The sequence below is a fragment of the Sporothrix schenckii genome (assembly GCF_000961545.1).
Source record: "Sporothrix schenckii 1099-18 chromosome Unknown Cont49, whole genome shotgun sequence".
Lineage (NCBI taxonomy): Eukaryota > Fungi > Ascomycota > Sordariomycetes > Ophiostomatales > Ophiostomataceae > Sporothrix > Sporothrix schenckii.
The window spans coordinates 3,598,095-3,619,645 of record NW_015971150.1 but is presented as its reverse complement, the minus strand read 5'-3'; the positions used below and the strand labels follow the sequence as shown (position 1 = coordinate 3,619,645).

The following is a 21,551-nucleotide window of genomic DNA, read 5'->3' as shown; positions in this document are numbered from 1 at the left end:
GAATCCCTTCTGCCTCGACAAGCCTTGATATGAGCGCTAGCTATACATCGTATTTCCCCCAGTGTACGGTCTACGTCGCTCACGCGCGCGTTTAGGATATGCCCTTGCTTGCTGGCACATGCTACACAGGCAGGCCGTGCCAAGACCGGCCTTTGGCCGCCCAAAATGAGGCCCAACAAAGACTACACTGTTTTTGCAGTTGCAAGGCTGGCAACGCACTTCGGTAGAAATGGAGCGCACCAGTTTTATAAACTGCTCTTTCTCAGCCAATGCCCGCCCTCCATACGAAGATGTCGTTGGTAGGGGCCTCACATACACATCGATACACATAAGTGAGCCAATACTTGGAATCACTGCCTTGTGGGCTACTGCTGCCTGCTCCGTACGCACATCACTATTGTGTGCTGGGTGCACATACAACCGTGCTGCTTGTTCTTCTGGCCTACCATCGCAGCCAGCATTCATGGTTGCTGCCAACTGCAAGCCACCTGGCCAGCCGACCTTGGGTCGACTCAACGGTCGCCATCATGAATAATGATTCCCCAGACAGCGTTAACGGGGCACATACTTCAAAGAAAGCATAGAATCAAATGAAGCATAAGCACATGAGCGTTCATTTAGCGCCCAGTCCCTGCCACGGATTCCGAGTGCAAAAATATAAACACCACGCTCCATCCTTAGAGGAAAGTGAGAGGTTGGTGACTGAAGAGTCAGAGTCCCATTGCCGGTCCTCCTCAGCGCGTTGCTAGGGCTTCTTTTTTAACTTTGCTACTTATAAGACCTTTCTTCTTCCTTCTTCTCCCCTCCTCTCTATTTGCGCTTTTCCACCTTCAGATTCTCCAACCTCACCCGCATTCAATTCACCAGCTCGTGGCACCGACCGGGCTCTGGGCTCCTCATTCTCGACCGCCGGTGTCGATCCGTACACTTCCATTCTCACATCTCGCGATGGACACCAGTCTGAATCCCCGTACCCAGTCCGAATGGGCAAGAACGGCGAGGTCTGAGGGCCTTAACCCTGAAACGGTCACTCCTTTCGACCGAAAGTATGGATCCGCATCTGTACTAAAGTTCGCTGAGTTTTTGAACCTCAAAGTTCTCTGGAACAGAAGGCCTGCCCAGGACTTCAGAATTGGAGACTTTGTCCATGAAGGTCCTATGACCGAGGCCAATCGCATTGACCTTCGTGAATTGCGGAATGTCGTGGGCACAGTCAAAGGCGAAGATCCCCATCCCAGCAATCGCCTTAAAGATAAGTCTGCGCCGCCGCCCAACGGTCTTTTCACGACGTTCCACTACTTCACCCACCTGGTGATGAGAAGCCAGAGTCGGGACCACCAAGCGTCACCCAAGATATCACGCCCAAGACGAAACGCACCACGAATCATGCCTGACAACATCATAACGGACTTGGAGAAACTGCACCTTGGAGACACTCCACGGGCACTGGATCTCCGCACCAGTCCAAGAACGCCAGCCACCCAGCTTGGTCCCGGAAATGAAGACTTTGGTACACCATTTGTCGGCGAAGTACCTCCCCGGACAGAGTATGAGGCTACTGTCAACATGGGGCTCATAACGATGCTCTGCGCGATTCGGCTACACTGTTCGTCACTCAAGGACGGGCACTGGCTTCCGGACCCCAAGCCATTCGACCTTCGCGATCCAACTACAAGAGACTCTCCCGCGATTCTCCAAGCACGTGTGGACGGGTATCTGTCAAAGAAGGGTCAATTCGACACTGCATTCGCAATCGTCGAAGTGAAGCCATATTCACGAACGCTCAAGCGCAAGAAAATCGAGTGGCAAGAGGCGGCCCAAATGGCCGCATGGGTTTCGCAAACAACAGGCAACCGGATGGGCACCCTCGCCAGCCCCGAAAATGTCAGGCGGTACGTCTTGCTCTCCGTAATGAACATCCTTTATGCTACCACGTTTGTTTCCCTTCTCTTTGCATCAACTAACGCTGCCAATTCCCTGGCCTAGTCGATTTATGATCTCTCAGGATTGCGAAGAAATCTACATCACCATAGCAGAGTACGACAAAACATACCAAGACTACATTAGTGGTCCTCAAATTGACCCTAATACTCACAATATACGCGCTGTCATGCAAGGCCACCATCCCATGTCGCCAACGCCTATGGCACCCCGGAACAAAGGAAATGGAGGGATAATTCAAGGAGGTTACGGCGTGGATAACAGACCCTCGGGCCTCTCCCATTCGCCTTTTTCGGGCACTGCTCCGAATACGCCCGTCCGTCCCGTCTACAAAGACCCACCGCGATTCCAACTCCCCACTGCCGCTTCAGCTCGTGGTTCTACTCAGTCTGGTCGAAACACTGCTCAGGCCCTTCGCCAGTCAACCTCAGACGTCCGTAAACACGACCCCTCCAAGTCCTATGTATATCCGAATCCGGGATTCCTGACGATGACAACATATGGCCCATTTCTTATCGGCAGTGGCAAAGATATGGAATTCCTTTGCAGAATCATCGTCGCGTTGTCTATGGAGGTGCTCAGTAATCCAGATCCTACTCGGAGTCTCTGAGAGAACAATTGTGGGTATCATCCCTGGTTAGATATATAAGGATAAAGGGAGAATGAGAGAGGATACTAGACAAATCAGAACCATTGGTATTAGAGGTTGTAGCATCTATGTTTCTATGAAAGTTGGACATCTAATTAGGCTCTATCACGCGCCAAAAGCATATTTAAATAAGCAAAGGAAACAAAACAACCGGTCCCAGCCATCGTGATACTACTAATAGATAAAACAACAGAGCAAAGGCCGCAGAATCAAACGTTTGCAAATGGATAGAGAGCAAGAAACGCAACGTGGTACATATTGTGGGTGGATATAGGTAAGCCAGAAACATGTAAGGAAAGAAATCTGCCGTGCCGAGCCAGACACGGCTTACTGGCGCAGTGGCATTGATTCCAAGCTGTAGGTCGCGGCGTCGTGCGATCCCTGAGGCAGCGGCGGCTGGTCCGTCGTCTTGGACAGCTGGCGGAAGCCCATGGAGACGTAGGCACCAGGCGGAGTGATGGTGTAGACAATCACAAGGAGGATCATGGGGAGGGCGTCAAGCACGTACGGGACCCACTCGTGCTTCTGCGTGTAGCCCTGCTTTCCCATGGAGAAATCAATCTCGCGGTAGATGGACCGCACTATGATCATGGCGCACGAGAAGTTGATGGCATACAGTAGCGTGCGCCAGCGCGGCTTGAACCTGCGCTCGCTGCCCTCGAACGTCACAAACTTGCCGCCCGGCACGGTACGGAATCGGCGCTCGAGATCCGCGACGAAGCGGCGCGATGTAAAGTGGAAGCGCGCCGCAATGATTGTGAACAGGCCAAAGGCACCAATCTGCATGCTGACGCCCGCCAGAGCAACGTCCTTGCCAGTCTTCAGCTTCGAAGCGGCGTTGGGTGTCGTCACCTGCGTTCCGGAGATGATGACGGCGCCGATGAGCTGGAGGAAGAGGGCGAAAATGTCGAAACCGACGAAGATGGGGGTCAGCCAGCGCGCGGGCACCCACAGGAGCCTCACGGTGCGGGCCGCGGGCGGCACGACATGGAACACGATGCGGCCGAACGCGACATACACGATGCCGGCCATGAACACCGGCGCGAGGATGATGAGACAGAACTGGATGATGTAGACGTTGCGGCTGGTGACATTTTTGGCCGATGAAATGCGGGCACCATAGCCAACCGTCTCCACTAGAAAGAGCGAAAAGTGGTCAGTACCACGAACAGGAAAGAACGATGTGCACTTGTGCACCTACTTTCTGTTTCGATGAAAGGGAAGGAACGAAGGAGGAGGGTAGGTATGCCGAGGGAAAGAGAGGCAGCGGGCGGCGTAAAGTGCAATTGGGCTACGAATGCAGTGCTTGAACAAGAAGGAACGACTCACTGAGGATTGCGAGAAGCATCACAAACCAGATCCACGATTTGAGCCGAATGGTCTGATACGTCGATACGAGGAACCCGATGGCGAAAAGGCCACACGTGACTCCCGCCGCCGCAGGAGACGGTTCAAAAAAAGGGTAGTAGTTTGTGAGCGAGGGCGACATGGTGGCAGACGAAGCAGGGAGGTCGGCAAGGACGAAGAAATAGGTGTCGAATCGAGGTCGAGGAAATTGTAAAAAACCAACTGATAACAAAGGAAAATAGAGGCGTACAAGAGGGTCAGAAACGGAGTAAATAAACAAATAAAACAAATCAGAATGCAAACAACAGAAAAGGAGAACAAAACCGGCTGTTATCCGGCGAATACAGGACGCGGCATCGATGTTGACGATACTCGGGAATAAAACATCAAAAAGGGGAACGGGCCACGGCGCAAACACAGTTATATACGGGTTAGGCAGCTGACAACAATGAACGGAGCATCGGACAAAACCCACCGGCTTATGCGTCCTGTTACTTCGTAATTTCGGGCGCAGCAAGGTGTCCAGTCATGCTGGTGCCCTGAAACGACAGTACCAGCCAGCCCCAGCGTCTAACCAGTTCCCGGTTTAAGGTTATTCAGGAGCTGACGAAAAGAGAAAACTAGAAAGAAAGACAAAACAACGAGGAAGAAGAAGAAGACGGAGGAAAAGAAGAATCCGTAGTGAGTGACAGCAAAGCCAAGCCACTAAGATTATTTCAGGTTACAATATGCGAGGGACAGTTGATGATGAGATTGAGAGATGGCGTCTACGAATTACAGAGTAACCAGCCAGACAAGGACCGCTTGGTATGTTTTCTTTGAGCATCCTGGTCGACATTCTGTTCGTCCTATTTTTATTTTCATTGCAGTTGTTTTTCCATTCCTCGTGGAAATACGGGCAAATAAGAACCGACTGAACCAAAATAGTATGCACCTTTTAAGACACTTTGACGAAGCGCCGTCATCAACGAGCACAACCTTTTCCAGTTTTTCCCACGCGTCAGGAACTTGACAGATTAGATTGAAAGCTTAAAAGCATCGTTTCATACTGACGGCATTATTGGCCTAGTAACCGATGCTGTCTGTGACGCCCGAAAAGCTAAGCCCCAATACCGAACTGCAACAATAACGTCATCAGAAACAAATAAAAAGTAAAAATAAAAACTGCAAATTAGACAAAGGAGATACGACACCATACGCTTACGCCCGATAAGCAAACAATTAGACGGGCATACGCGTCCAGATGCGCAGACGCCGATCCAAAATAACGTCGGCTCTGTTCCGTGCCACGTTTTCTTGCTTTTGAAAAGGCGGCAAAGTCTGGCGATTTCGGCCATCGGAGCTGATTGTGATAAAATCGCCGTATCTCTTCTTGCCTACGAAGACTTTAATGCGGTTGTGCCCAGAACGTTGGTGTTCAACTCTTCCTCCTTTCCGTCATTCGCAGCAATAATTTGTCCGCCCGATGTCACTGCTTCATCGGTCGAGTATTCTCTAAATGAGAACGCAACCTCACGCCGTTGGTTTTGTTTGGCATATCAATTGCAGCGGCGTCCCTGTTGCTGGTCCATTTTCACACACGAAAGAACACAGTCACCCTACTGGCGTCCTCGCCAGCCTCTGAAAAGGAAAAAAAAGACAAAAGAAAAAAAGAAAAGAAAAAGCGAAAGAATGAAGCGTCACATTGATGCTTCAGCTGCGCATTCTTCCCACAAACACGAGCTAGTTCGTATTATGTCTTGAGCTGCGAAGGATGGCCAGCCGCGTGGCCGCCTTCCTATCGGCGTAGTGTGTGTCCGGGCGCCGACGCGGTCTGAGACGACATCTTCACGTGATTAGTCATGTGCTATTCTTACACGTCCCGTGATGCTCCGTATATAACCGCCTTGTGCCAGTCCACTGACACGCCCCGTACCATGCTTCCACGGCCGGACTGCAAGCGCGATTGACCGTCTGGAGAGCCTCATATAACTATCAACAATAGTCACGTGATGGTTTCCATCCGGGCGGCTTGGTTTGTCGTACTTCTTGTGCCATGCACATTCACTTGCCAAACGCCTCTCTGCTACATCAGCCTCATGGCAGAGTTGGTGAGGCTGAAAGAACGTCTGAACACAGGCACTGACGTGCAGCTAGCTCCAGCGGCACACGTCGACAGTTTGGGGGCCTGGCTGCAGGTCCACAGTCGACAAGCAGAAAACCCCGGTTCCACTTTTTCCCAGTCGCGCCTGCCGCACAGCGATTCTGTCTCCTTCCTCGCGGACCCAGGATCCACTTTTCTTAGCTGCTCCCCTCGTGCGTCTTTTCGTCTTTCTAGTGACAATATTTTTTTCTCGTCGCCTGCACACAACTTGACAGCCAACGTCAACCTCGCATTACTTCACAACGCCAACCGTGCAACCATCACCCCCCTCTCGTTTCCCTCCCCTCACATCTCCATTCATCAACCTCTCGAAGCCGATCGAATCTCCTCCTTCATCGGACAATCCACCCTTTGCTACCCATCAACCCCAGACACAGCTCCAGACTCTCTCCCGGTCTCCTTTTCTTTTTTCTTATTTTCGTTTCGCAATCCCTCCTTTCTGTGCTTTCACCATAGTTGCCGGTTCTCACCCTCCTCGGCTCTTTTGTTTGCTTTCCCTCTCCTACCGTTATCGTTATCGTTTGGATCTCGTCTTGGTCCATCGCCCAACCGGTGTCTTTTGTTGCCGAACGTCCTCCATCTCTTTCTTTTGAGATCATCTTCCACTAAGCCATCGCCTTCGTTGCCTCACGTCGACAGCCGCCCTCCCATCGTTGCACGCTGCACACTCGCCAAGCCATCTTGCCAAACTCTAGCCGACCCAGCTTGTCCATCCAGAAGCTTTCGTGTTTCCCGCCTTCGGCCACCTCACATCTACATCACATCTGTCATACACAATGGCTACAAACGGGACCAACCACAACGAGTAAGTGGTCCATCAACAAGCTGCGGCTTCCCCACGGGCATCGTGAGACGCGTTGAGCTAACAGGATCGCAGGGGCCTGTCCAAGGACGAGGTCGGCTGGTACTTTGTCGAGCAGTACTACACCACCCTCAGCAAGAACCCCAACCGCCTGCATGTCAGTATACACCTCCATCTGCTTCTGTTCTACTGCCTTTTATTGCTTGCTGACCCGTTGCATTATTTCGCGTCTACAGCTCTTCTATGGCAAGAAATCCCAGCTTGTCTACGGCACCGAGACCGAGGTCGCCGACATCTCCGTCGGCCGCCAGGACATCCAGGAGCGCATCGCCAAGCTCGACTTCCAGGACTGCAAGGTCCGCGTCTCCAACGTCGACTCCCAGGCCTCCCTCGAGAACATCCTCATCCAGGTCATTGGTGAGATCTCCAACAAGTCCGAGGACTCGCGGAAATTCGTCCAGACTTTTGTTCTTGCCGAGCAGCAGTCTGGCTACTTTGTTCTGAACGACATCTTCCGGTACATCAAGGAGGAGGAGGCCGAGTCCACCGAGGCTGCTGCTGCCGCCGCCCCCGCCGAGGAGGAGAAGGCTGCTGCCGCGGAGGAGGCCAAGCCTGAGGAGACCCAGGCTCCTGCTGTCAAGGCTGTGGAAGCTGACGCCGCGAAGCCCAAGCTCGACGCCGCTGTTGTCAACAAGAAGCTCGAGGAGGTGAGCGCTGAGAAGGCATCTGCCGTTCCGGCTGTGGCCACTCCTGCCGATCCTGCCCCGGCCAAAGCTGTCGTGCCTGCTATCCCGGCCGTTCCAGCCGTTGCCACCCCGGCTTCGGCCCCGGCTCCGGCTCCAGCTGCTGACACCGAGAAGGTCGCCCAGGAGGTGGCCGAGGAGGAGCAGAAGAAGACCGAAACGCCCAAGGAGCCTGCCTCGACTCCTGCCGCCGCTCCAGCTGCCCCTGCTGCTGTTCCTGCCACCGCCTCCGCCGCGGCTGCCGCTCCTGTTGCCGCTGCCCCTACCGAGCCGGAAAAGCCCAAAGGCCCGCCCAAGCCCATGACCTGGGCTAGCCGCGCCGCAGCTGCTGCTGGCCCTGCCCGCCCCGTCGCTGTTCCCAAACCCGCTGCTGCCGCTGCCGCTGCCTCGGCCTCGCCCGCATCTTCCACTGCCGCCCCGGCCAAGCCTGCCGCTGCCGCCACTGTCGCGCCGGCCGCTGTTGCTGCCGCAAAGGCCGCCGACGCTGACGCCAAGGACTCCGGTGAGTGGCAGACGGCTGGCGCCGACTCGAAGCGCCAGAACCGCCCTCAGTCCATCTCGGGCCCGCCGCAGGACAAGGACTCTGCTCTTGGCTACATCAAGTATGTGACAGACAAGGTCGACGAGGCCACTCTGCGCAGCCACCTCGAGACATTCGGGCCCGTCGTCTACTTTGACATCAGCCGCACCAAGAACTGCGCCTTTATTGAGTTTGGCTCCACGGCTGGCTACCAGGCGGCTGTCGCGGCCAACCCGCACACCATCAACGGCGAGACCATTGTCGTCGAGGCGCGCCGCCCCAAGGCCGGTGCCTACGGCGGCTCCAACTACAACCCCAACCGCGGCAACCTCGCCAACCGCGGCCGTGGTGGCTACGAGGGCCGCAACGGTAGCCAAGGTGGCGGTCGTGGCGGCTTCACCGGCCCCAACCGTGGCCGTGGTGGTGCCGGTGCTTCGCGTGGCCGCGGCGGTGCCCAGCTTGCCGCTTAAAGGGCTAAGGCTAACATGGTGCTCTGATCTGTGACTGGATATGGCCTCTTTGAAGAGGATTCAGTGTCCGACGTACGGTCCGAACCCACATTTTAACTAACAACGACAAAAAAAAACACCAAGCGGCAGCATTGTGTTTCCAAGCTTCTCTATTGTCTTTTATAATTATTCCCCTCCCCCCATCCACTTCTTGTACCAGGCCGTTGAAAAGTACGGATTGGTTTTGGCGGAAGGAGTTATTTATTTTCATTGCATTGTCGATTTCACGCCACCTTTCTACCTTCGCTACTTCCTCTACCTCATCTACTTTTCTACCTACCCATCTACTACTCGATTTACTCTATCCCGCCTCCCTATTCTCACCAAATTTTATCTACCATCACCTGCTATTAGCATCTCACCTCCCCTGGTACAAGCTGTGTCTCTTTCCTGTCCGAGTTTCTCGGGCTGTTTTCATTTGCTGTCTGAATCTGGGTTTTGGGTCGTGCGTTTTCAAAAAGGAGAGAAAGAATAAAGTTTGTCTTTCTTTTGTGACTGGATTTCGGTACGGCGCAAGTCATATGATACACAAAAGCTTCCGTTTTATTATATTTCCCATTTCTCTCTTTCTCCGTCCCTCTTGTCTATCTCCCTCTCTCTCCGTCTCTGGGTTTCATGATCTAATCAAAGACTGAATTTGCATGCCTTCGCCCATGGGCAGAGCATTTTTTATTTTAAACAGCGGGCGAGATTTCTACCTTATTTTCAGTATTTACATATTTGTTTCCGGTGTATCTTTTTTTGTTTACAGCGTGTGCATCCGCAGCGATGCGAGGGTGTGGGAAGGCAAGGAGAGGGAGTGGATAACGCAGGAAAATCAGAGAAGGAAAACAGACGGTGAACAGACACCGCCGTCTATTTGAAAGCAACCGGGTAAGCCGAGAGGGCTTCTTTTTGGTTCTGTTTGAAAGATCAACAACCAAAACCGTGGGTCTCAAGAGAGCGCGAGTCATCTCGGTGTAAGGAGGAGACAGGGCCTCAGATATCCGTCTTGTACATTAACCCCAAACCAACGAGGGACCTTGCTCCCGGTAATGGGCAAACCAAAAATAGTAAAATTCAATTACCAAACAAACCTGGGCAGACAAGGCGTGATGATGCATCAAATCTGGGGACACGAAATTGATATGCTGCGGTCCATGTTGTTTCTTGGTCGGAGTAGACTTCGGTTTTTAATTGGCAATGCTATGCTTGCTGCCTCGTGGCTGTTTCTTTAAGGAGAATGGGTGCTTCTTATGATAAACTGGGCTCTCCTATCATAACATTTTTAGCCTGGGCATTTAAGCTAACCTATTATTATTATTATTTATTATTATTTTTTTAAGAAAGTTAACGTTGTTTGCTAAAAAATTATTTAAATGGAAATGGGGAGACATGAAAGAAAAGGGACAATACTGCCTGAACATTTTATTTGAATGTGGCTGCAAGGAACTCGTTGTCATGTTTTTATATGCCACTATATCATAAATCAACACTCCCAAACTTCGGTGATTCAATGTCGATTTCTGTCTTTCGGGCCATATTGTTAACATACTTTGGATGATGACATATTCACAGAAGCGAAGAAATCAAGACTGTGTAAGAGGAGCATTCAACATACAGTCAAATACGACACACAACATTCGACAGAAATATTGCACTCAACCAGGTCCCTCACGTCAGGCAAAACGTTAGCAGGAGCCAGTCTCCCTTCTACTCTGGCCTGTCCCACCCATTGCACCTCCCCCCACTGGCTGTTGCCCCGTCCGGATAGCCAAAACGCGACATGGTAGCACTTCCCTTTGCATTTTTAGACGTATTATAGTCAATTACGTTATTATCACCGCGGACACGTCAACAACACCTGGGGTGAACGTCTGACTGCAGGCCAAAGGAGCACGAGGGACCTTCAAAGACAAAGACGCTGTGCCGGAAACGGGGATGCCCGTTTTTATTCTCCCTTCCCCTACGAAGAACAGGCTCAACTCGTACAAATATCCCTCAGAAGCACATCAGCTTAGATCCAACGTATGTCGCAATGTGTCCATTGTTATGTCATCGCCGTCTTCGTCCCCGTCGAGCCCGCCTCGCGTAGGAACTGACACCCGAGAGCGTGGTTGGGCCAAAATACGAGACAGAGCCTCTCTCGCTCGTCGTCGCTTGGGATTGAGTTCCAGACTTGACCAAGGCACAGCCATGTGTCAGTAGTACATGATTGAAAAAGACAGCTCTATGGATTGGCAGGCACGATGAGGGCTCCTCCCGACAACCGAGTCGGGTAAGAACATTGGCGAGACGGGAAAGGTTTGCCCGGTGGACAACGTGCTAGAAGAGGCAAGCGCAATGCTACGGAGTGCAGGAGCGAGAGAGAAAGCGTAGAGAGCACAAGCCAGCCAAACGGCAGGAACGGAACTACGATGTTTGCATCGAATGTGCCAGCAGAGTAGCAAGCTCCACTTGGAACCTTGCTTTATTGTTCTCAGCAAAACCATTCAGTATGATTCCTGGGCTGTGAGCATTACTTCTGAGATACGGTCTGAGCCTTCGGCGGCCGGCCACGTCGGGCCTGCCAACGTGAATCTTACCTACAACGGTTGACAACGTTTAAAATACAAGAGAGAAACTACACACCCACGACGTGCCTCTACAAATTGTGAGGAAGTGCCTCAGCTGTGCGTGAATATCAATCCCGGCCCCGCCATTTGGGGTCTTGAGCCAGGCTTTGCTCCAACGTTGCGCGCCTTCTCTCGTCTTCCGCTTTCAAAGGCCTTGGGCGTTTCTCCACAGCGTCGCATTTTCTGGACACCCTCCCGCCTTCCCAGCTTTGTCCCAAAAGAGCAGTTCAAGCACGCAGAAGCATCTGGGGCACGAAATAGGAAGGCAGCAGGGATCGTGCCTCCTTGCCCTTTTTCAAAGTTCGCCCGACGGTATTTAAACTTTAAAGGTTGTGCTCTCCACTCGACTGTCTTTTTTTCCCTTGTTGTCGATTTCTTCACTGCGGTTCGTCTTTCACATCACAATGCTCATCTCTGGCCTTCATCCGTCCATGCGCTGTTACCCCCTCTCGAGGCTATCGTGAACCTGCATTTATTTGTTTTTAGCGCAGGGGGGGGGAAGCAAAAGTGTGAGAGAAGCGGCAGACCGGCCCAGAAAGAAGAGACGAAGGAGCGGCGCGAGACAATACTCTGAGTGGAAGGTGGGTGCGCCCAGCCAATGGAGGAGAAGCTCCTGCTGCGGACGTAGCGGACTGTTGGGCTAGCTGCTAGCTGGTAGCTACTCGCTACCCCATCTCGTAAAAACGACCAAGCAACGGAAGAAAAGAACTCACATTAAAAATAGAGAAAAAAAGCGGATTGACAAGACGCCAAAGTTGAGCCAAAAGAAATCAAACCGTTGGCTGGAAAGACCCCCAATCCACGCTGTATTAGTGGGTAGTGGGAAACCCGGGGTGCATTTCCGTCCTTTCGCTCTTTCCTTATGCTGGTCTTATAATGTGCCTGTCTGTGTTATGCTCTTTCCTTATTCCGTCCTCCGCCGCCTCCGCCTTTCTGCACACCTTCCTACACCCGCGCCAATATCTCAGCGCAGGCTGACAGTACGTTGGCTTTCTTTTGTATGACTGCGACGTACGTTCTCCTTGAGTCGTCCGTCCCACCAGCCTCTCGTCGTAAAACGCTCATCCTCACTGGGACCTCCCCCACCACCGGCACCGGCGCAGTCCCCGTTTTCCTTCTCCACCCCGGTATCAGAATTACCTTAACCGTTCGCCTCTCGCTCGATCGCTCCTTCTGCGCCGCCTTGTTCTTGGTTGGAAATAGTGCATTCAGCCCGTCGCTCCTTACGAGTACAGTCCCAGAGTCCCAACCCCCAGCCAATGCGCTCCTTCTTCTCCTGGTTCCTGGCCCGGGCAATCGAGCAAACGACCAATGAGTGCCGCCGTTCCTGGAAACTGCCTACCAAGTTGGATACGTGCACAGCGCCAGGAAAAGCAGGAACGCCCGCGCACGCCAACAACACCAGCCGCCAGGCCAGACCTGCAAAAGGTCATACAAAACGTGCCGAGGACGCTTTGTCGGCGAAGGAGACTTTTACCCTTTTTCTCCTTGTATTTCGGCGGTCCACTCCTCCTTCTTAGGCAATTGTTTACGTCGTATGCCTGTCTTATTTTGTACCGTATCACTTCATACTCGTACCTGCCCGTCTTGAATTTACTTGTATGGGACGTTCCTTCTTAGTCTGTCCGTCGAGTTATCTCCTTCCCTCTGTCTCCCTTTCGCCCCCGTCCCTCCTTCCCACGTAAACAGTTGCTTCCAAAATCGAGCCTCCTGATTTGTTTGTGTCCAATTGACTTTTTCTTCTTTTTCTTTTTGCTATTTTGCACTGTCGTGATTTTCATCTCTTTGTCTTCTTTTCTGGGCTCGTTTTCCGGCTTTCCACATCTCACACTCTCTCACACGCACCATTCCCCATTCCCCGGCGTTCCGGGGAGAACTCCACCCCCGCCGCTTACTACGGCAATTGCGATCTTTTCGCACTGGTTTTCACTTGTTTCGTGCCTTTTGCCCTCCTTTTTTTATTACCTCACTGCTGGTCCTTTCTTTCTTATTCTCAAAAATTGTCTTGATTAACTCTCCTTAATTGGAAGCAAGCCTTGACTCAATGACTGTGCCTTGCATTTTGGCATAGCAGCCACCTCCAAAGTCGATTCCGGGCTGGCCGGGGTTGAGTGAGCGACAGCGAGGGCGAGGAAACAGTAAATACGCAAGGCACGAGACGAGAAACGATATACCACCCAGCGGCAAGCGACGAAACACCCAACACGGACACTGGGAAACGGGTCGTACGCAAGACCAGGGGAATACGACTAACGAAACCACGAAACTGTTGGAAAAGAAAAACAAAGAAGAGGAGGGGGAACAAACACTTGAAAGAACAAAAATAGGACGAAAGACGCCTGCCAGAACTCACGCACGCAAGGCATAGATAGCGTGTGAGACAAAGAAGACAGACGACAGACGACAAACGGAATTGGAACCAAGCGGCACAGCCCAATCCAATACGTTTGCAATTTATAAGTGGCTGCAGACCGCCCAGGCCGCATTCGCTTGCAAATCCCCGCGACGACACACGACACACGACACACGACAACACAGAGCAACAATGGCTACCACGGCGACAGCACCAATAGCCATAGAGTTTTCAGGTCCGCCATCGCCTGTGCATGATGCGCCGGCCTATTCCGAGTCGGCCGCCGAGCCGGGACAGCAGCTTACGCAAGTGCTGACATCCTCCTCTCGGCGCTCATCCGCCTCGACCGTACCGTCCCGCCCGTCGCTCACCCGCCGGACATCGCTTGAGGAGGACTACTTCTACCGCGAGGTCATGACCGTTGAGAAACGACCCACCGAGCCGCCGCCGTCGTACGAGACGACCATGAAGAAGATCCGGCGAAAAGAACGACAAGAAGCTGCTGCGGCGGCAGCAGCTATGGCTGCAGAAACAACAACGGCGGTGGCAGCCGAGGCAGCAGCGGCCAGCAAGAGCGACGTGTCGGAAACGACGCCGCCCTCGCCAACACCGGTTCTGTCCTCGACAAAGGGCAAGGAAACGGCTTCCTCTCGTCCCACGGCCTCCAAGTCCAAGTCCAGGTCCAAGTCTGCGCCTGCGCCTGCGCCCCTTTCCAACTCTGGCGCCGTTCACACCAACACACCCGATGACGTCCTGCCGCCCTACTCCTGTGACATTCACATCGAAGGCGTCTTTCAGCGCAAGATGGAAATTGAGAATGCTACCAAGCGAGCCGAGGATCGTCGCTGGGCTACGTCCTACGTGGTACTGCATGGCACCTCTCTCGAGATCCACCAGTGCCGCAAGGACCGCAGCTGGGCCGGCCGCACGACCCGTACGGGACCGGGTGTGTCGCCCGACCGCCCGCCATGGATGCACAAAGCCGGGCTGGAGAGACGATATAACCTGTCGTACGCCGACGTCGGCATTGCAGCCGACTATGTAAAGTAGGTCATCTGTCCCTGTCCTTGTCCCCTTTCTTTGTCTTGTTTCGTTTTGTTTTTGTGCTTTTAGTCCTTTTTTTTTAAATTACATTTAGCTGACCTGGCATATGCTCTTTACCAGGCGCCGCTACGTGATTCGTGTCCGCGCCGAGACAGATCAGTTCCTGCTATCGTGTGTGGAGCTGGAGACCTTTATCCAGTGGCTCGATGCCCTTTTCGCGGCACTCAGCATTGCTGCGCCGATTGACGAGCGTGACTTTCCCCGCGATCAGAGCATCCCGCGCCTGCAACGTATTCGCTGGTACCGCGGCCGCGACCGCGAGGCGGAAGCCAACCAGGATCGCGAACGGGACGAGGATCGCGGGCGGGAAAGCGAACGGGAGACCGATCAAGAGAGTGACCGCGACAGTGATCGCGACAGTGGCCGCGAAACCAGACAACAGCTGGTCGGCGGCAGCGCCAGCGGTGACAGCAGTGCTGACGACGAGGCTGCTGATGTGATTAGCGCACTGCCCTCGCCTTCGCTCTCGCGGCCCATCTCGCCCTCGAGGCTACCGTCCAAGTCCGTGCGTACGGGACAGTCGCTAGCGGCGGCAGCTGCTGCCGTACTTGAGGAAGAGTCCCGTCGGGTTATGGGCGCAGCCCCCATCACGGCTGCCGGCGCGGCTGCCTCCGCTCCGCGAGTTGGTTTGGGATCGACCAACGCCTCGTCCATCTCGCTGGCTACCGCGTCGTCTGCGTCGACTGTCGCTGGTCCGTCCACGGCGCCGCTGCACAACTTGACTGCGCAACAGCAAGCCGCCTCCCGGGCCATGCTGTCGCAGGGGAACCCAGTCCCTGACAACAATGTCCAAGGCAAGAATGGTGGCACCGGCGGTCGGTTCTCACTCCGTTCGATTCGTTCGCGATTGAACCTTGGTGGCGGCCAAGGCGGCGGCGGCAGCAGCAACAGCAGCAACAGCAACAGCAACAACAACAACACGAACAGCGCCGGACGGATGATGAATGCACCGGCTGGCTTCCGCCACCACGCGGTTGACGCGACGACGGGCAAGTGGCAGCCGAGCCACCGCTGGACCAAGACGCACGACATGGTGTATGCAAAGCTGTGCTACGCGACGCTGCTGTTCCGCAGCCCGCGCAAGTCCAACTACATTGTGATGCGCGGCAAGCAGTGGCTGGTGGACTGGAGCACGGGCAACATGGTGCGCGTGAGCCCGCCGCGCTACGGCGAGATTGAGACGCAGCCTGGCCCGTTCCAGGTGCTTCGGACGGAGAACACCAGAATCTAAGTGGATTGGGTGCGGGTTTGACGACGAGATGTGTATATGTGGAGACGGTTGATCTTCTCCGTTTTATGTCTGTATGCTTGTATGTCCAGGGGTCGTTGATTACTTCCCCTCTACTTTCCTCTTCCGGGAACACGATTGGCGTTTTGTTTGCTGGGGTTCGCAGTCCATTTCTTTCTCCTGTCTTTTTTGCACCATTTTCTGCTTCCTGCGCGGATTCAAAAGCATGAGCGCCACCTGATCTGTTTGTCTATTTTTATTTTTTATTTTTGTTTCGGGTTTCTTCCACTTGCACGATCTTTGAAAGCCACATTTCCTTTGTCACTGAGATTTTGTTCATACATGCCGCTTGCCCTCATTTTGCTGCACATATTTTGCATTTCTGTGCATAGTGACATTCTTGTCAACTGTACATATTATTCCAAAATAAAGTAAACCACAAAAAGAAGAAAAAGCGCCCCGGAAACATCATATGACAACTAGGGCCACAAACTACAAATACAATGCGACAGTACATATGATTTACCACATAACCGAACAGCCAAACAGCCAAACGGCCCTGCCTAAAAAAACCTATCCAACCTTTGACGCCGCCCAAAACGTAACAGAATCGTAAAATACATCAATGCATGCCCTCTCCTGCCACCCCTAAATCCCCGACATTTCCACTTCGGCAGCCCGCGTCTCCCGTGCCAACTCGGCCACCAGAGTATTGTCGACCCCGTCGCCGCGGCCGTTCTCGCTTGTGCCATCCAGCAACGCGGCAGCGCCTTCGGCGTCCGCCAGGGCCCGCTCCAGCGCCGCCACCAGCTGGGCCGCCTCGGCCTGCTGCGCTGTCAGCCTGGCAAACCGCGCCGTGTTGGCCGCCTGCACGGCGGCCAGCCGCTCTTCCAGCAGCTTCCGCTGGGCCGTGCGCTGGGGTGTCAGGTGTGCCGCCAGCACCGTCTCGGCAGGCAAGGTGTGGGGCGGCGGGGGTGGGCTGCCTGTGCCTGTGCCTCTGTCTCCTGAGGCCGTGGCCGTGGCCGTGGCTGCCAACCGCCGCTTCTGGGCGTCCACGGACAACGTCTCCAGCTCATTGAGCCGCCGCACGACGTCGCGGTTGCGCATGACGACGGCAAACTCGGCAGCACACAGCTCGCCGAGACGGTCGACCATGGCGCGGTGGACGGTGCGGAGGGCCTGTGGCGACTTGGCGGCCGCGGTCGGGTAGCAGGCGGCGAAGTTGTCCCAGCTGATCTTGGCCAGCGTGTGGTCGAGACTGGACGCGAAGAGCGCCTGGAGACGGCTGGCGCGGGGGCCTGGCGGAGGCGGTGGTTGTGTTTGTGTTTGTGATTGTGCGTTTTGGCCCTGTGTGTCCGGTTGCGTTTGCGAGGCTATTCCGTCGCCAGGGCCTTGCTCGTCTGCGTCTGCATCAGGAAGGACCTCGTCGCTGTCGCCTGCTGGCCGTTGCTGGTCGGACGAGAGTGTGTCTGTCGCTGTAGTTGCCGATGTTGCCGATGTCGTCGTTTTGTCGTTTTTTGGCGCGCCGCTCGACGCGGTCGCTGCCGCCTCGTTCGCCGCCATTTCTGCTCCCCAGTCCTTGTTCCGAAATTCACTGAATGACGCGCGCGACAGATGGGGGATTTCAATTCGACAAGAGGGACGGTCGTGCTTTGAGGTTGTGCCGTGTGTCGACCGCTATAGTGCAGGTCGCGATAAGAAGGCGACGAGGGGTCCACACACTGTTTAATGCGCTGGGGACGGAGACGCGTTTCTGGCAAGGCTTATCGATAACGCGCTCGTAGCTGGGGCGTTTCTTAGTGACCTCAGAGCCCCCTGGGCCCCCTTATTAAACTAAACACAGTCACAGACTTATATAAAATCGTCGTCAGGTAATTCACTAGACAAATAAATTAAGATTAAAAGAACTGCCGATAATTGGGCAAAATGATACTGATTCAGTTTAAAGAGTACGACTTGGTAGTGTTTCAAATCCAACTCATTGACCAAAAAGAACCGAGACGAAACAAAAGCCAATTATTAATTCAAAATTGGAGAAGAAATGGCAGAATACATAATAGTGCTTATAAAAACAACACAACGCTGAGATATAAACATGCAAACAAGGTGAGTCCGAGTTCCGGTGAAACAACCGGTGAAACAAAAGCCGTAAAATAAAATCGAAATTTTCGAAACCCACGAAACCCAAAAACAAACAAAACGACCAATATCAGAAATCCAAAAAAGCAGCCATCCCAAAGTCAACTACTGGTAATCAACCTTGGCTTGCGGCCGGCCATCATTTCTCTCTAACCGCCGCCTCCGTCGCCGCTCAGCCGCTGCTGATGACGCCACGTCCGGCGGTTGTGAACCGCCGCCGCCAGCGCCCGGTGAGGGGCTCATGGCGCCCCACGTGCCGTGGCTGCCGCGACTTTCGATGCTCGTCATCGTGTGCCCGGCGGTCGGATTGCTGCCCGACGGACCAGCAGCTGTCCCTGGTGGGCCCTGCGCGCCCGAAAAGTACGCCGAGTCCTTGGGTCGCCGGCCACCGGCAAACGGCGGGTTGGGCGGGTTCAATACGCCACTGCTGGAGTGAGGCGGCCCTTGGTACGGGGGCGCTGCCGGAGGCGGTATGGAGCCCTCCGTCCTCTGCTCGGCCGACAGTTCTGCTGGCCGCACGCTCGACTCTCGCCGGTACCGCCGGTTGCTGGGCGAATCGGTCCCAGACAGGCTGCTGGCATCGTCGCTGGGATGGGGCCGCCGCTGTTGGCTGCTTCCACGTTCGGCTGCTGCCTCCGCCTCGGTCAACCGCCGTAGGGTAATGTTGCCTGCCCGGTCGTGTGGCACCTTAACCTTCACACTGACGGGGGGTTGGTTCGCTGGTGGCGGATACGCGGCATATCGGCTGTCTTCGTCTCTCCGCCGGCTGTTGCTCCGGCCCATTGCTCCTGCGGCCGTACCTGCCACGGCTCCTGCTGCCAGTCGCTCGGCTTCTCGGCGCCGGCGCGACGATGACCGCTGCACGCGACCCTGAGGAAGAATAGAGTCGCTGTCCGACTCAGGCGGCATCTCCGGCATGGTGACCGGCTCGACGTCTGGGCGAGGTCGCGACATTGAGTGGGAACGGCGGGGGTTGGCAACGGGCGTGACCGGCGCGTAAGCAGCCCCTCCCGCGGCGCCCGCGGCACCCGCGGCGGCTGCTCCAGCCACGGGAGCATACGGCCGCGAGCCGCCCTGCTCGATGATCGATTCGGAAACTTCAGAGTAGCTTTGCGCATGGGACGGTGGCGGGCGGCGGCCGTAGCGGTCACGGCGGACAGGCGAGCCGTAGCCGTCGCCGGTGTATCGCTGCTGCCCGTGGGTTCCCGCTCGGCGGTCCTCTTCTTCGCGGCGCATGCGTTCATTCTCCTGTGCGGCAGTGTCATTGCGGCGCCCAAATCTGCTCGCAAGCCAGCCGAGTCCCATACCGCCCAGGAGGCCCTTGCCGGCCGAGGCCATGCGACCGCTGGCTGGCGGTGTGCGTCTTGACGGGCTTTGGTACGATGAATAGTCGGAGCCGTCGACGGGGTCGTGCATTGAGTGCGTACGTTGGTGCGAAGGCCGAGGCGTGACAGGACGGTTGTTGTTGTTGTTGCCGCTGCTGCTGTGGCGGTACGCGTTGCCCACAGACGCGGCAGCAGCGCCAGCAGCAGCACCAGCAGCGGCAGCGCCCATGCTTCCGTGGTGGTGGTGGTGCCTCACTGGGGAGCCCGTTATGTTGGTGCGGCTGTCCTCGGTAAAGTCGCTGGCGTTACTGATGGGCACGGTGTTGCGTCGAGGCGGTGGGCGAGAGAGGCGGCCAGTGCGGCCTGGATGGCTGGGGGTGTCTGTGGCGACGGCCGAGTACTCTTCGTCCCGGTTCTTCTTCCTACGGTTTGAGATGAAGTTTGTCAGCAAGGCGCCGGCGCCGGCGGCAGCACCGGCTGCGAGAAGCTTGTTCATGAAGCCACCGTTGCTGTCCTTGCGCCGGTTTGCATTGAACTTTTCGTCTTCGACAAAGCTGTCGGACCCTCTGCGCGACGAAAGCACCTCATGACGGCCGTAGCTGCGGCTGCGGCTGCGGCTGCCGACACGGGACCGGCTCTGGCGCCGGCTGCGATCTGGCGACTGGTCACGCTTGTGGCGACGCCAAAGTGCCCACGCACCGGCACCGGCCGCCAGAGGACCCAGCCAGCGCAGCGCTCCGCCGCCTGACTTGGCGGGAGTATTGGGGCGGCCACCATCATAGTAGCCATCGCGGCGCAGACGACCCTCGTGGCGGTGGTTGAGGATAAAGTAGACAAACAGCAGAAACGTCATCCATAGCGTGTACAGGACGAACAGGGCCTTGGGCGAGCCATACAGTGTCAGGCCCAGAGGTACCTGGACAATGCCAAGGATCGCAATCGCGCTGCCGAACCAGCGGTGGATGGACAGACGGAGCGAATGGCGACCAGCAAGGTGACGCACGAGGCGGCCGCCGATGATCTGCAGCAGGACGAGCGTGTAAATGGCGACGCCGATGCCGTGGTGCGGGTTCGTCAAGCTGCGATGCGGGCCGACGGCAAACCAGCCGGTGACCAACACGACGGTCGCGAGCAGGACGGCAATGACGTTGAGATACGCGTGGTAGCGCACGGCAGCACCGGTTCGATTGCTGTGGAAGCGGACGATCATGACGCTGATGGGAATGATGAACAGAAACGTAATGATGCCAATGGCGGCGTGGCCTTTGATGAGCGTGTGGTATTGCGCGACGGTGGAGAAGCGATTGCCCATTCCTGAAAGCTGTTAGTGTGCTGTGTATCTGTGCGCTTGTGTTTGGTTCAGGCGTCCCTTTTGGGACGGCAGTACATACCATTGTAGCGCATGGTGTCAAAGTTGAGGCCCACAAGATTGGGCAGCAGAAAGTCGTTCTTGGTGAAATCCCAGGTCCCGTCGCCGACGTTGAGTGTGTCGGACGTATAAGAGCTGGAGCCCGCCGGGGCGAGCTGGTCGGCCGGCGCCATGTCGGCGGCGGCGGAGAGGGGGGAGCGGGAAAGCTGCCGGTGTCGCGGGCGGTGGGCGCTACTGATCCTAAGGACGGGAGATGGCCAGGTTTGAATCGGCTCCAGAAGCCCCAAGAAGGGCAAAGTCGAAAACGGGATCCGATTTGCAGATTTGGAATGCGGGTTGATGCGCTGGCGTCGGACGACCGACAGGGAGGTGCGGAGGCTCTGGAATGCAGACAAACAATCGATCCAGCGGGAGACGACGGCGGCGTGTTGCGTGACGGCCAATAGTCGATGGAATTGAAAGTACTCGTCGTCTTTGTTCTAGTTTGTTTTCGTCGAAGATCTCGTTTTGGAGGCCTCGAGGTATGCGTGGAATGGCGGGGTATGGGGCGTCAACAGAGGCATTTGTGAGCAACGTGCAGGTACTTTGCAGGCGGAGCTGACGGCGCGGCGTATCGTGCGGTGTGGAATGACAGTGTGACGGGCTGCGTTCAAGTGTGTGAATGATGTTGAATGTTGTGAAGTTGTAAAGTTGTTTTGAAGTTGTGGGTGAGGGTCTGAGACAGGCTAAATGTTGGAAAGTGCCTGGATTAGGATGGAGCCAGAATGTAAATAAAAGAAGGAAAG

The 21,551-nt window shown here is 55.2% G+C and overlaps 6 protein-coding genes across 6 annotated transcripts; 3 read left to right on the top strand and 3 right to left on the bottom strand.

The window, feature by feature from the left end:
- Nucleotides 1-948: 948 nt before the first annotated feature.
- Nucleotides 949-2,551, top strand: SPSK_05198 (uncharacterized protein; the record flags this gene model as incomplete). Its single annotated transcript, XM_016731948.1, has 2 exons — nucleotides 949-1,892; nucleotides 1,987-2,551. 2 exons carry the CDS (start codon nucleotides 949-951, stop codon nucleotides 2,549-2,551), a joined length of 1,509 nt encoding a protein of 502 aa, XP_016583686.1.
- A 366-nt stretch (nucleotides 2,552-2,917) lies between these two features.
- On the bottom strand, nucleotides 2,918-4,079 carry SPSK_05369 (RTA1 domain protein; the record flags this gene model as incomplete). The annotated part of the gene is made up of 2 exons (XM_016732118.1): nucleotides 2,918-3,726; nucleotides 3,920-4,079. 2 exons carry the CDS (start codon nucleotides 4,077-4,079, stop codon nucleotides 2,918-2,920), a joined length of 969 nt encoding a protein of 322 aa, XP_016583685.1.
- Nucleotides 4,080-6,856: 2,777 nt separating this feature from the next.
- SPSK_05146 (NTF2 and RRM domain protein) lies at nucleotides 6,857-8,615 on the top strand (the record flags this gene model as incomplete). The annotated part of the gene is made up of 3 exons (XM_016731896.1): nucleotides 6,857-6,885; nucleotides 6,958-7,039; nucleotides 7,119-8,615. 3 exons carry the CDS (start codon nucleotides 6,857-6,859, stop codon nucleotides 8,613-8,615), a joined length of 1,608 nt encoding a protein of 535 aa, XP_016583684.1.
- Nucleotides 8,616-13,793: 5,178 nt separating this feature from the next.
- Nucleotides 13,794-15,936, top strand: SPSK_05045 (uncharacterized protein; the record flags this gene model as incomplete). Its single annotated transcript, XM_016731798.1, has 2 exons — nucleotides 13,794-14,647; nucleotides 14,766-15,936. 2 exons carry the CDS (start codon nucleotides 13,794-13,796, stop codon nucleotides 15,934-15,936), a joined length of 2,025 nt encoding a protein of 674 aa, XP_016583683.1.
- Nucleotides 15,937-16,581: 645 nt separating this feature from the next.
- Nucleotides 16,582-17,496, bottom strand: SPSK_05471 (kinetochore protein NNF1; the record flags this gene model as incomplete). The annotated part of the gene is made up of 1 exon (XM_016732217.1): nucleotides 16,582-17,496. The coding sequence occupies one exon, from the start codon at nucleotides 17,494-17,496 to the stop codon at nucleotides 16,582-16,584; it is 915 nt and encodes a 304-aa protein (XP_016583682.1).
- A 681-nt stretch (nucleotides 17,497-18,177) lies between these two features.
- On the bottom strand, nucleotides 18,178-20,939 carry SPSK_04938 (kinetochore protein NNF1; the record flags this gene model as incomplete). The annotated part of the gene is made up of 2 exons (XM_016731697.1): nucleotides 18,178-20,711; nucleotides 20,789-20,939. 2 exons carry the CDS (start codon nucleotides 20,937-20,939, stop codon nucleotides 18,178-18,180), a joined length of 2,685 nt encoding a protein of 894 aa, XP_016583681.1.
- Between the last annotated feature and the right edge of the window lie 612 nt (nucleotides 20,940-21,551).